This window comes from Myotis daubentonii, chromosome 7, assembly GCF_963259705.1.
Source record: "Myotis daubentonii chromosome 7, mMyoDau2.1, whole genome shotgun sequence".
NCBI classification, from domain to species: domain Eukaryota; kingdom Metazoa; phylum Chordata; class Mammalia; order Chiroptera; family Vespertilionidae; genus Myotis; species Myotis daubentonii.
The window spans coordinates 54,840,010-54,854,187 of NC_081846.1; the positions used below are offsets into that span (position 1 = coordinate 54,840,010).

Sequence of the window (14,178 nt, forward strand, 5' to 3'; positions counted from 1 at the left end):
AAAGTTTACCATAAATTGTTTTTTAACTTAACATTTTGAATAGGAAAAGTTTAAGAGTCATTTATCACCATATATGAAACATTTAAAAAAGGGTCATATTTCAAAAACAATGGAAACAAAACATGAGGACTAGATAATGTATGTAAGTGAAAATCTAATTAAGAGTCTGAAATCTTTTGAAACAAGTGTTCAAACTAATCAAACTGATATCCTACTATTTGAGAGTGACTAATTTATAATAAACCCAGTATGCTATGCTAGTTTAAGCTGAAGGTATGAGTAAAGGGATTTAATGTTAGCATCATTCAGTTTACGGATGCACTTAAAATATAAATCATTTAATTCAATACAATCATTTAATTCAACAAACTATTAATTTATGATGAATTTTAATCTTATGAATTTTTCCCATCAGGAAGAGAAAATAGAATACGATGAATGTTATTTGGCATAGGAAAATCTTATGATGAATTTTCAATCTTATGATGAATTTTTCCTATCAGGAAAATATAATATGATGAATATTATTTTGCATAGGAAAAGTAAAGAGAAAAGAAACACATTTACTTGCAGCAGGCAACCATAAAAGTACTCACTGTTCCTGACTGTGGCATAGCAAACACATCAATCACTCTGACGGTGTAATCGTCAACAAATTCTCCAAGCATCAGACCCATAACTTCCATTGGAACTCCAGCACGACCATGTTTTAACATCTGTAAGAGAAAGAGATGTGGACACAAAGCTTTGAGATCTTTATTCTTTTTAAATTAAGAACCTAATTTAGTTTCAGTGGAAATAAAACACTCTATTTTATTGATGTAGCTAAAACAATAGTTTGTCTGAGAGGATTAAGATGACAAGTATTCCAAGGTAAAAGATACAGAGCTCTCTTAAAGCAAATTACTCCATTCAGCACTTACTTTTAACAGTGCCAGGGAAGAGATATAGACTTGTTCTGCTGTGTCCACTGCAGGAGCATCTGTAGGTGGCCCCTAGAAACAAGCGTATCAATGATAAACACACAGACTTTATGAGTTTAAAAGTAAAGTTACAACTTGATTGGTTTTAAGAGTTTGGGGAAAATATGTCAAGTATCCTTTTATTCAGGTACAACACAAATAATCAAAACAAGTTTGGGATATCAAACCTGTAGAAAACAGATCAAACTTAGTACTAAGGCAAATGTCTAATGGACATAAAACTTAAATCTTTCAGCAATGCTAATCTATCTCCACTCCAAAATAACTGTAATGCACCAATTAGTCATGTTTCTCACCAATGTGAATGCAAAATGCTGTCAGACTAGCATGATTAGTGGAAGGATCAATGTGAAGAGCAAATTCTCTGAGCTTGATTTTCAGCATGTAGATTAGGGCTATGGGATTTCTTTGAAAATAGTAGATATAGTAAAGGGGGGGGGGGGGAGGGGGACAAAAGACTTCTAATCCCTAGTTGAAAGAGCTGTGAACAACATACTATATACTTCACCTGATGAAGTTGTTTCCCTCCTCCCATACAACAACAAATTTAACACAGTAAACCCCAGGTGTGAACAAATGGAGCCTGGTGTAGCTAACAAGAAAATACTTTCAAATCCTGACCACTACCTTTAAAACAAATATTAATCTTAGTATTACAGGCTATGGAAGGCACTGTTTCTCCCTAAGGATTCTATCTTCATCAAAAGCAACAAACCTCTTTTACTATAACATTCTGTGGCACAAAGTAATTTATATATAGTCCTTACCCTCAAGATGACTACAATCTTATAGCTATAATTCCTCACATAGAAATTTTTTAAAATTTATTTTTATTGTTGAAAGTATTATAGATGTTCCCCTTTTCCCCCCATTGACCCTCTCTACCCCCCCTCCCCCAGAACTATTGTGTGTTCACGGGTTATGCATATATGCATATAAATTCTTTGGTTAATCTCTTCCCTCCCCTCCCCTTCCCTGTGAAATTCTTCAGGCTGTTCCATGCTTCTATGTCTTAGGATCTATTTTGTTCATCAGTTTATTCTGTCCATTAGATTCCACATATGAATGAGATCGTGTGATTCTTGTCTTCCTCTGGCTTATTTCCCTTAGCATAATACTCTCCCGGTCCTTCCATGCTATCTCAAAGGGTAAGAGATCCTCCTTTTTTACAGCTGCATAGTACTGCATTGTGTAAATTTTACCTACAAGATGACTACAATCTTATAAATGTAACTCCGAACACAGAAAACTTTTTTCCCCCTTAATACTGGGCAGTCTGGGAAATTAAAATTAAATGTGACTTATAATTGTTAGGTGCAGTTTTGCTTAAAGTTCCCTTTCCTTGACATCTAACTATTACAAACTATATAAAAAACATGATACTTTCCAAATTATGTCAATACTCTATCTTGCTCTAACAGGTTTGCTCACTAAAATTAACAACTGCTTTACTCATTACATTTCACACTTATAGGTCTATGTATACTTTGTGCTTCTTGTCTATTTATATGCTAAATTCTGTGATTTGTTTTGTTTAAAAGCTCATTAATATTTATTGAAGCATCCTATATAATAAAAGTGTAATATGCAAATTGACTGAACGGCGGTTGCGGGAGCCTATCCCATCTCTGCTGCAGGTTGGCGGTAAAGAGTGAGCGAGGGTTCCGGACTGCAAGAGGGCGCAGGCCGGGCTGAGGGAATCTCGTGGCACTGGGCTTCTAGTTAAGAATAAAAGGCCCTACAATAAGTTTTCTCTAAATACAAGAATCATACAAAAATCACCTGTTTCCATATGTACAATGTGGTAAGAAAAATCAAATCCCTTAAAATTTTAAATAATAAATGCCACATAATAACTTAAAAACTGACGGAGTTCTTCATCTATTCTCACCCAATACAGCTTTATCGCTTGCATTTCAAATATATATGAATCTCAGAGTGAAAACTTAATGTAAGTTAAAGTGCAACCATGCCAAAACATTTGCTGAGATCATCCTATATAATAAAAGCCTAATATGTTAAGTGTCTGGTCGTCCATTCAACCAATCAAAGCATAATATGCTAATGATATGCTAAAGCTGCTCAACTGCTCGCTATGAGTGTCTGGGGGCAGACACTCCACCAAGTAGGTTAGCTTGCTGCTGGGGTCCAGCCGACTGGGACTGAGCGAGATGGCCAGACACGCCCTGGAGCCCTCCCGCAGTCCCTTCCTGGCTGGCCAACCTCCCGTGTCTCTACCTGGCCCCACTGGTGCATGAATTCATGCACTGGGCCTCTAGTCATCATATAAAACATAATTTTGTTAAAATAATTTTATTCATCTAAAAAAGTTAAGAAAATTTAAGAAGGTAAGGACAGTAATAAATTGGGATGAGAGGTTTTAGGGAAGTAATACTTTAAGGTCAGGACAGTGAACACTGTATTCATAAAAAGTATTCCAGGATCCACAGCAACTTAAAATACGCATATGGAGAAAAAATTTTAAACTGGTGTCTATACTACATTTATTAATACAAGTGATTTTTAACAAGGGTGCCAATACCATTCAATAAGGAAAGGATAATCTTTTCAACAAATGGATATCCACATGCAAAAGAATAAAGCTAGAACCTTATCTAATATCATACAGAAATTAACTCAAAACGGACCAAGGACATAAAAACGTTAAGTAAGACCTAAAACAGTAACAAAAGAAAATATAGAACAAAAGGTTCATAAGATTGGTTTGGCAATGATTTCTTAGATATGATATTAAAGGCACAGAAAAAATATACATTGGACTTTATAAAAATTAAAAAATTTTGTGCATCTCCATGGCCGATGTGGCTCAGTTGGTTAGAGCACTGTGTTGTGCTCTGAAGACTCATGGGTTCGACTCCCGTCTGGGGCACATATTCAGGTTGTGGGTTCGATCCTTGTTCAGGATTAAAAAAATTTTTTGTGCATCAAGATACTACCAACAGAGCAAAAAGGCAACCCACAGAATAGGAGAAAATATCTATAAATTATATATCTGACAAGGGATTAATATCCAGAACATACCATAGAGAACTCTTGAATCTCAAAAAACAAAACCAAACAACTTGCCCTAACCGGTCGGCTCAGTGGATAAAGCGTCGGCCTGCGGGCTGAAGGGTCCCAGGTTCAATTCCAGTCAAGGGCATGTACCTTGGTTGTGGGCACATCCCCAGTAGAGGGTGTGCAGGAGGCAGCTGATTGATGTTTCTCTCTCATTGATGTTTCTAACTCTCTATTCCTCTCTGTAAAAAATTAATAAAATGTATTTTTTTTAAAAACACCAAAAAAAAAACCCCCAAACAATTTGATTCAAAAATGGGCAAAGAACTTGAATAGACATTTCTCCAAAGATACACAAATAGCCAACTAGGACATAAAGAAGATGCTCAGCATCACAAGTCATTAGGGAAATGTCAGTCAAAACTACAATGAATTGTACCCATTAAAATGGCAACTATAAACACACACACACACACACACACACACACACACACAAAAAAAAAAACGACGATGTGAAGAAAATGGAACCCCTGTGCACCATGGGGAATATAAAATGGTACAACCACTGTGGAAAACAGTATGGCAGCTCCTCAAAAAATTAAAAATAGAATACCATAGCATTGAGCAATTCTACTTCTGAATATTTACCCAAAAGTATTGAAAGCAGGATCTTAAAGAGCTATTTGTATAGCAATGTTCACAGCAACAATATTCACAACAGTTAAAACATGGAAGCAATCCAAGTGTCCATTGATGAATGATGGGTAAGCAGAATGTGATATATATACACAAAAGAATATTAAGCCTTGAAAAGAAAGTAAATTCTGCAATATGCTTTGCCCGGGCGACAGGCTCTGATCACCCAATGGCGAACAGGGAACCAGGGAACATGGCTCTGATTGCAGGCCAGGCCGAGGGACTGTATGGAACACAAATTTTGTGTGCCAGGCCTCTAGTGTGTGTGTGTGTGTGTGTGTGTGTGTGTGTGTGTGTGTGTGTATGAATTATCTGGATCAGAAAACACATTTTATGTATAAACCTAACTGAACAAATAAAACAATATAAAGCTGACAACATAATCTAAAATTACAAAATACTAAAAAACTTAAAAAGGAAAAAAACAAACCCTAAAAACGAATTGTCCCATTTACAACAAAAGTCAACATAAAAGTTACCAAAATACTAAAATCTTAATGGAAAACATGTGCAAATAATATTAAGCAATTATTACATAACAAACACATGATGAAATATGAAAACTGTCCAACCTTAATAGGTGACCTTCTTTAAGACATGCCAATTAACACAGTAAGACATTGTTGTTGTTTTTGTTTTCCTATCAACAAGCCTTACAATGCCTAATTTTGGAGAAGGTATAATAAAAGAGACACTCTCAGCACTGTGGTAGGATTGTGAATTAGTATAATCTATCATAAAAGCAATTAAGTGATGTATATTGAAAGCTTTACAACTGCACACACTTTTTGACCTACTTTTGCATTCCTAGAAATTATTTAAGTAAATAAGCAGAAATATGTGCATAACCAGAACATTCATGATAGTTCTTCTTAAAATAATGCAAATAAACCTAAGAACAAAATAACAACCAATAACTGAAGAATACTGTTGAAAGTTCCTTTCTCTAAAATCTCTGCTGTCTGTAGCCATCTTAATCAGCAATATTACCTTAAGTTAAAGGTATGCCAGCTGCTGCTATACTGAATATTTTAAACTTACAATCTTGAAGGAATTCTCTCCTAATTTAAAAAGAAAACTAAGACAGTGGAACATTGCTGCTAAATACATTTACATGGAGGCAGATTTCTCTCCCTTCTTGGGGGCTATGATAGCAAGAAAGATAAATTAGCAATTAACCCATAAGACAACCACACAGGCTCCAATGTTTGCCAGAGAAAAGATTTTATAGCACTTAAGGATACAGCCTTTTTTGGCCAGTTCTTGACTATATGCAAAAGATTCCACTTCAGAAATTTCTTCAGTCTCAAAATCTGAGTTCTTAGTGTGGGAAAGTGACTTAAAATCATGAAATATAGTAAAGGTTCAAAAGAACTTGATGTAGCTTGGAAAAGATTCACGGTACAGAAGAATGATCTTCAAATATAAGAAAAGTTTCAGACAAAGTTCAGACTAATAGTTCTGAAAGTGCAGTGCTTGAACCAGACCCAGCATCAGCATCATCTGGGAATTTGTTAGAAATGCACATTCTTGCTAAAATGGGAATTCTGGGGGCAAAGCCCAGAAATATGGATTTTGAAAAAAACCTCTAGGTGATTCTAATGCTTACTAAATTATGAGAACCACTGATTTTAGACTACATAGTTTATAGAACTATAGCTAATGGAAAACGCTTATATTGGTCCAAGCTATCTAAAGAAGAGTTGAAGTTAATGAGTTCCTTGTAATAGGAGTTATTAAAACATAAGTGTTCAAATTTATGAACATGTTATAGAAGGATCTCAAACATTTGATAACTGCTTAAGTCAGATGATGTTTTTGGGTTCTCTCCCAACTCAGCAATCATTACAATTGTTTCCCAAGGGAGACAAACAAATCCAACATCTTCAAAATCAAACTTACCAAGTTTCTCTACAAACTAACTTTCCCGACTTATAACTCTAATTAATTATCTTGAGTAGTCTCAAACTAGAAATTTGCACAAAATTTTGTTGACTCTCCTTCAGTCCTCATATGGAATATATCACAAAGTTTTATCAATTCTTTGTTATTCTGAGTGACAGAGATTTCAAAAAATATTCATTTTTGAAAAAAGTTAAAAAAACACCATCCAAAGAGTTCATTCCTAGTCAAGTTTTGAATATTTTGCATATATAACCTACCCCCCAAAGTTATGCTGTATGTTAGAATATTAAATACTTGGAAAAAAATCTGTTTATCTTTATTTAACCTAATGTTTTCTGAATCCATGGGCGACATGGTCCTCTCAGAACAAATTCAGAGTTTCTTCCTCAGGCTCTGAAGAAATTTATCATTTTTTTTCAAATGTGTAGGCAGAGATCAATCCCAGGCTCCAAATAATATGTGAGTATTTACCATTGTGCCTAGCACTTAAATTCATGGTTAAATGAAGGCTTCAAGAAGCTTATGATGTAGTTAGAAAGGCAGACACACTGGCATACGTTATGAGGACTAAAATGCAATTTCTGACTTCCAGCATGCCATCCCATTTTCAGATGCCCAAATGTACTTTTATTCTGGAGGCTTAGTTCCTTTCCTTTGTTTACAATGTTAGAATCCTCTGCTACCTGGAGCCATTTCCTATTAGAGACACAGGATGCTGTTCCTCCCCAAAAGCAGTTACTATGCCCACTGAGAACAAGGGACACTTGAAGAGTCTCCACATATTTTCTGAAATCTGGATGGGCACACTGGGCTTTGCAGAGTGAAACACACAACTGTATTTACTTACAAAACAGTTCCTACTCTACTATGAAAACCAAAAAATGCCTCTTTATTAAAACACACTGTAGGAAATTTAAGTCACACAAAATGTGGGGCTGTTTTTTAAAATCACATGTAATGACAAATTCTACACATCCCATGCATAAGATAAAAAAAATCTGGCCCTGACTGGTTTGGCTCAGTGGAATAGAGTGTCAGCTGAGGACTGAAAGGTCCCAGGTTCGATTCCGGTCAAGGGCATGTACCTTGGTTGCGGGCACATCCCCAGTAGGAGGTGTGCAGGAGGCAGCTGATCGATGTTTCTCTCTCATTGATGTTTCTAACTCACTATCCCTCTCCCTTCCTCTCTGTAAAAAATCAATAAAATATATTTTAAAAAAAAAATCTTGCCCTAGTCAGTTTGGCTCAATGGATAGATCGTCAACCTGCGGACTGAAGGGTCCCAGGTTCGATTCTGATCAAGGGCACATGCCTGGGTTGCGAGCTCGATCCCCAGTGTGGGCGTGCAGGAGGCAGCCGATCAATGACTTTCATCATTGATGTTTCTATCTCTCTCTCTCCTTCACCCTTCCTCTTTGAAATCAATAAAAAAAATTTTTTTAATCTGAATAAATGTAGAGAATTTTAATTATTGCAATCATCTTTCATTTACTTCTCTTTATTTTATCATTTTTCCATCACCATTTATGCCCCCTATATCCTCTCCTACCACCATTCAATCATCTTTCATTCATTAAGAATTTAGGCTCAAAAACTAACCTAAATGCTGGGTAAACTAAGGTGAAAATTGTATGATATAAATCAAATGAAAACCTGGGCCCAAATATTTTTGAACTTTAAAAATTAGCTTAGACGATTACTATTATAAAAAATAAATTATAGAGAAAATGTTTCTTTCCCCCCTGGTGCTTAATCAACAGCGTATCTCTAAACATTTCAGCTTATACAATGTGTGAACTATTCAAGTTAACTCTGCTGACCTTATAACAACTATTTTACCATCATAATAAACAAGTACAGAAAGTCATGTTTTTGGAGACTGAACATGATATAACTTAAATTTCAAGGTCTTTTAATAACAAATGGTAGAATAACTGAAGGCACTGGTATAACTAAAGCAGTATTAAGCAAAAGAAAAAACTAAAGAGAATTGATCTGTATTTCACACAATGCCACTATAAAATAGAAGCATGCATCACTGACAACAGATAAATAAGAAACATCTGAATGTTTCAAATTGAAAATTGGAATATGATTTAGTTCTATACTGCTGTAAAAAACATGAAACTAAATGCACATACCCCCTCATATATATAAGAAATACAAATAATTAATTTCGTTATATATTTCTCATTCTTAGTACTTAATTCCTATAGGCAACTTTGAAATGACTTAAGTCTGACTCTTTATAGTAAGTTTGTTTTAAAAGGGGGGGAAACCCTATTCTTTAAACTGACTAAAATTATAAGTCAGACATCTAACGGAACTGTGGGGTAAATAAGTGAACCACAGGCACAAGAAGTGAGATCGACCTTTATATAAATGTGAAAATCTACCCAACCAGTGAGATGTAATACCTATGATGGACGCCACAGAGGCATCAAGCCTACCTCTGTACAATAAGTTTTAATCTGTCACATTTAGTAAAACAGAAATTATTAACCAAGTCCACAAATTTTAAGTGTGGGTAAATTAAATGAGACATGAGTTGAGTTTTTTGTCTTTTTTTTTTTTTTCTTTCTATTTAGAAGGTTAAAATTTGATCCAACATTAAAAGGTGTGACTTTTACTTGGGTAGCCCTTGTTGACTAAGTGTTAAAAAAAAAAAAAAAAAAGGTATTTGCCATTATAACAGGATAAAAACTAACGACTCAAAGTGTTACCTACTCAGGCCTTTTAACAAATTTGTTAACACTATTAGTTATATTACTCCACCTTTCTCTTAGTGTGAACTGGTATCAATTACTTAGCCAATTTTATTATGTTATTAAAATACCTGCTGATTAAACATGAACCAAAGTGTCAGCTGAAAGAAATCTAAAATAAAGAGTATCACTGAACTTCAACACTTCAAATATAACTGAAATTATAAAGTTATCTTGGGAAATGACATTTCAAAATTTATAAAAAATGTTGCTGTGGGAGTAAATATTACATAGGACTTATTTTTATACTAGCTATTTAAAGGTGTGTATTTGGTCCTGCATTATAGAATTATGTTTAAAGGTCTATTAAAATATGTATTTTTCAACAAAGGAAAAATAAACTATATCAACAAATAAAGGTGACTACTTTAAAACGAAATGAAACCTAAACATATAATATATTGAATAGTTAACAAAAAATAATTCTTTTTTTTTTTTTTTTTACTTTTATTGTTGACACTATTAAAGATGATGCCTTTTCCCCCCTTTGCCCACCCCCACCTCTTTCCCTCTGGGTACCACCTCACTGTGGTCTGTGCAGAAAATAATTTTAATCTATGGTATCCAATATAACTCTCAACAAATTCTACCAAAAATTTAAAATTTTGATGAAACCAGCACCTTCAATTTCCTCAATGAAAAAATTCAAAAAGAGAGAGAAAAAAAAGCACACACAAAATAAGCAAATTCAAACATATACAAGTAACCACCACTGTATTGTTTATTTCTTACTCAGAAAGCTAAGAAGCAACCTTTTAATACTTTAATTTTGTGAGTATTAAACAACTAGTGTGAAAAACAAGCTGCATGTAAACTATTTCTACTGCCTGAGCTTCAATGACTAGCTGAGGCAACCTGTTATAGGAGGTGTTAATTGGCAATAGGAGTACAAGTCAGAAGCATGTTCCCCATCGGCCTAACCCAGCAAGGCTAGGTCATTAAAGTGGAAATGAATTCTTTCATGTCGACTTAACCCTTTCAATGCATGATTTCAGCTGTTTCCTCTCAATTAATTTTTAAAACTTGTTACTTTTTAGAGTTAAAAAAATGTTAAAAAAAAAAAAAGTCCTTTGGCTGACAGTTCCAATGACTATATTATTCAAAAGAGAAGAATAGAACAAGTTAATTGCAATGTATTATTGCAACTCTCCCCTCTGAAAAACATATAAACTAATTGTATTTGCTTATTTTAACACTGAAAAGAAGATACAGGATATAGTGTTTAGAAGTAGCTTGTAACCATTTAGTCACATAGAGTTTTGATTTACATTTCTCTTTCAGGATCCAACAACTACCCCACAATGAAAACTTAATCACCTTAACCTTGGGATAGAGCAGTACTAATTTTTTTTTCTAATTCCCATAATGTTCGTACAGGAATTCCCAATATAAAAATGTTTTGAAACATATATGTTAAACACTTTCCTAATTATGTTTCTTTATTCTGGTAAGGTGAATAGTCACAACATATCCTGATGACTGGTAGCCAAAAAAGCCAAAATTCCTTTTATGGCATGATCTTAGAGGTTTCCAGATGGCACATTAATTCTTTAAAAAAAAAAAAAAAAAAAGACAAAAAGAAGGAAAGAAAAATAAGAAGGGAAATGTCAAAATAATGATACATTGCTTTGAAATGCTATATTTATAAATGCTAATATTCCCATATATTTTTAAACATTATAGGCATTTAAAATAAAACTCAATTATATAAATATTCTAAATAGTATGATTAAAAGTTAGCATACATATAATGCATCTTTTATCTCTCAGTAATATTGGAAAGATTTAATAAAAATATCAGACTAAGAACAAAAAATTAAAAAACCTGTAATACCTAACACTATGTAGATAAATCAATTAGAAATTACCAACATGGCAATGGAGACATAATTTCACCCACTGTTATAAAATAGCTGGGCTCTGGAGTAAATATAACCAATAACATACTTATTAGAAGTCACTAGTTTGATTCCCAGTCAGGGCACATGCCTGGGTTGTGCGCTCAATCCCCAGTAGAGGGTGTGCAGGAGGCAGCCAATCAATGTTTCTCTCTCTCTATCCCTCTCCCTTCCTTTCTCTAAAAATCAATAAAAACACATTTGAAAAAAGAATATAAAAATTTCAGTGGGAAACAGGCACTGGGGTGAGGCAATGTGGAATATGGCACCATCATCTTATAAGACATCAGATCAAAGTAACAGGGGCTGATGGCCTAGTGCACTATGAGCAACTGTGACATTTCTTTGTCTTTAAGACCACCCTTGATACTCACTTTAAAACAATTTTCACCTACTTAAAAATGAGTGTGTGAAATATGCCTTAAGCACCGATCACTTTAGACATCTTTGAAATCTGTCTCACCAGAATAGGGACTATCTCCCACACCGGGTGATTTTCATTCTGCCCCACAGCAATGAGGAAGGAGCAAGCACAACGTTTGGTTACTTTTGCTATATAAAGCACAATCATTCACAAGGATCAATCAAACTTCAGAAACCAAAGGGTAACAACAAACGTTTCGGAGTGGCTAAAACACACTATCTTTTATAATTGGAAATAGGGTCCCAGAATGAAGCAGAACCTTGAATGCCCTACAACAGAACATTAAGGTATCACAACAGTTCCATATTACTTACAGTAATATGTAGTGTCTCTTTGGTTGACAGAATTTGTACAAATATTATATCTGACTTACAGTCTTGAGGCCAGGGGCTATTTCTCTTTAACATATAGTTCTCAGAACAAAATATTCTTTAAAAAATCCTATATAACAAAACCCCAATATGCAAATTGACCAGACGGTGGAATGACCAGTTGCTATGACGTGCACTGACCACCAGGGAGCAGACGCTCAATGCAGGAGCTGCCCCCTGGTGGTCAGTGCACTCCCACAGGGGGAGTGCTACTCAGCCAAAAGCTGGGCTCATGGCATTGCTGGCGAGTGCAGCGACGGTGGGGGAGCCTCTCCTACCTCCACTGCAGGCAGGCAGTAAGGAGCAAGGGGTCCAAGACTGCGAGAGCTCCGGACTGTGAGAGGGATGTCCAAATGCCAGCTTAGGCCCAATCCTCAGGGGGATTGGGCCTAAGCCAGCCGGCGGACATCCCCCAAGGGGTCCCAGATGCAGGGCGCAGGCCAGGCTGAGGGATCTCCCCCCCCAAACCCCATGCATGAATTTCGTTTACCAGGCCTCTAGTAATATTATAAAAACCTGATTATCTGACATCCAAGTAATGGGTACCACTGGAAGAGAAGACAGTTCAAGGCTGGGATTAGCTAAATCACTGACCAAAGGAACTGAAGGTTAAGTGGATGCTACTGTGATAGGCTGTTAGAGACACTAAACAGCCATTAAGCCAGGCCCTAGAGGTGTTAACAAATACTAATAGCCTTGTCTGTTTGGGTGTACCTTACTTTATACTTTTCACATAAATTATATTTACATCTTGCTTTATTTTTACAAATTTGGAATTTATCAAACCTGATGAAAGAAGACCAAGGAACAAGATATAAGAAAAAGAGCTCCATACAGAGGAGAAGGAACTCCAAAATGGGTGAATATGGGCTTGGCTAGGAGAAAAAAAGAAAAAGAAAGACTCAAGAAAGCTCGGTGTGCCACACATAAGGACATGCATCAGGTATATAATGAATTAATTAGATGTGGCGGTAGTCCTTAAATGTGGGTAGGAGATGGATAATACAAGTAAATAGAAAAATAAATATATAATTGTAACTTGGGTTTGGCACCAAAATAACAAAAGAATAAATAAGCCTTAGGGACATAATAAAAACAAAGTTTTACTTTCAAAAAGCCTCTCCAGAAAGCAAATAAACAATGAACATGTAAGCCAGTGGTTCTTAACCCTGTTTATCCCTCAGAATCACCTGGAGAATCTAAAAAATTCTGATTTGTGGACCCACCTCAGAAATGCTAATTTAAACTGCTCTGGGGTGAGGCCCAAAAACCTCTTTTTTATTTTTTAGTACCCCAAGTGATTCTTTGTAATAAGCGATTCTTTTATTATTTTTAAGAATAAAGCACCCTTGCCAAACGGTCACTCAATTTCCTCTTATAAAAAGAGCACAAATGAAAGTTACATCTTAATAATATACATAGTTTTACTTTTGTTGGAAATCAGAATCTACTTTGAAATAGTTTCTCTCTCCAAATGCTTAATTAATCATTCATTCATCAAAAAATGTCATTTACTTTATACAAGACACCATTCACAGTTCAGAACACACTGTGCGTAAGACCTGCTGGTCTCTCCAACCTGTCCCTAGTATAACTAACAGTGGACTCACCAGGCGTGCCTTGAGTAGCGCTCTTCAGACACACTGGATTTTCTCTGCTATGCACTTTTCTCCTCATCATGTCATTAAAGTCCCCAGTAAGTAAAACACTCTGTAAGGACTCAGCATTTACTGGTTTGTCACTTCACATGGCATCTGGGTCAATGCTCTGCATATTACTATCGCTCCCTGATAGATTATCTTAATAGAAAAGTCAAAAAGTTAAGAGAAAGCTACTGATATAATAGAAAGAATTCCACACACAAGATGCTAAATAAATAACTTTTCAATCTCTTTATAAATTCAAAAGGCAGAATAAATGAGAGCCTAGAGAAAAGTAAACTAATATACTTGAAGTACACTTAGAAAGGAATAAGAAACTGAGATAGTAAATCAATTAGGCACCAGACGGGACACAGGGATTATTCACTTCAAGAGCTGATCTGTCTTAAGCCTAAGAGTAGAAAGTTGCCTTCCTGGGAGGAGAGGCCATTGAGGCAGGTATGTGAGTAGATGAGAG

At 35.4% G+C, this 14,178-nt stretch overlaps 1 protein-coding gene across 2 annotated transcripts in view; it reads right to left on the bottom strand.

Moving 5' to 3' along the window:
- Window positions 1-14,178, bottom strand: part of PSMD14 (proteasome 26S subunit, non-ATPase 14) — an 87,537-nt gene that overhangs the window by 41,987 nt on the left and 31,372 nt on the right. For both annotated transcript variants that reach the window (XM_059704283.1, XM_059704282.1), the window contains 2 exons: window positions 924-995; window positions 597-716 (listed from right to left, as the gene is read on the bottom strand). In XM_059704283.1, coding sequence (XP_059560266.1) covers window positions 597-716; window positions 924-995 — 192 coding nt within the window. The remainder of the gene's footprint in view (window positions 1-596; window positions 717-923; window positions 996-14,178) is intronic.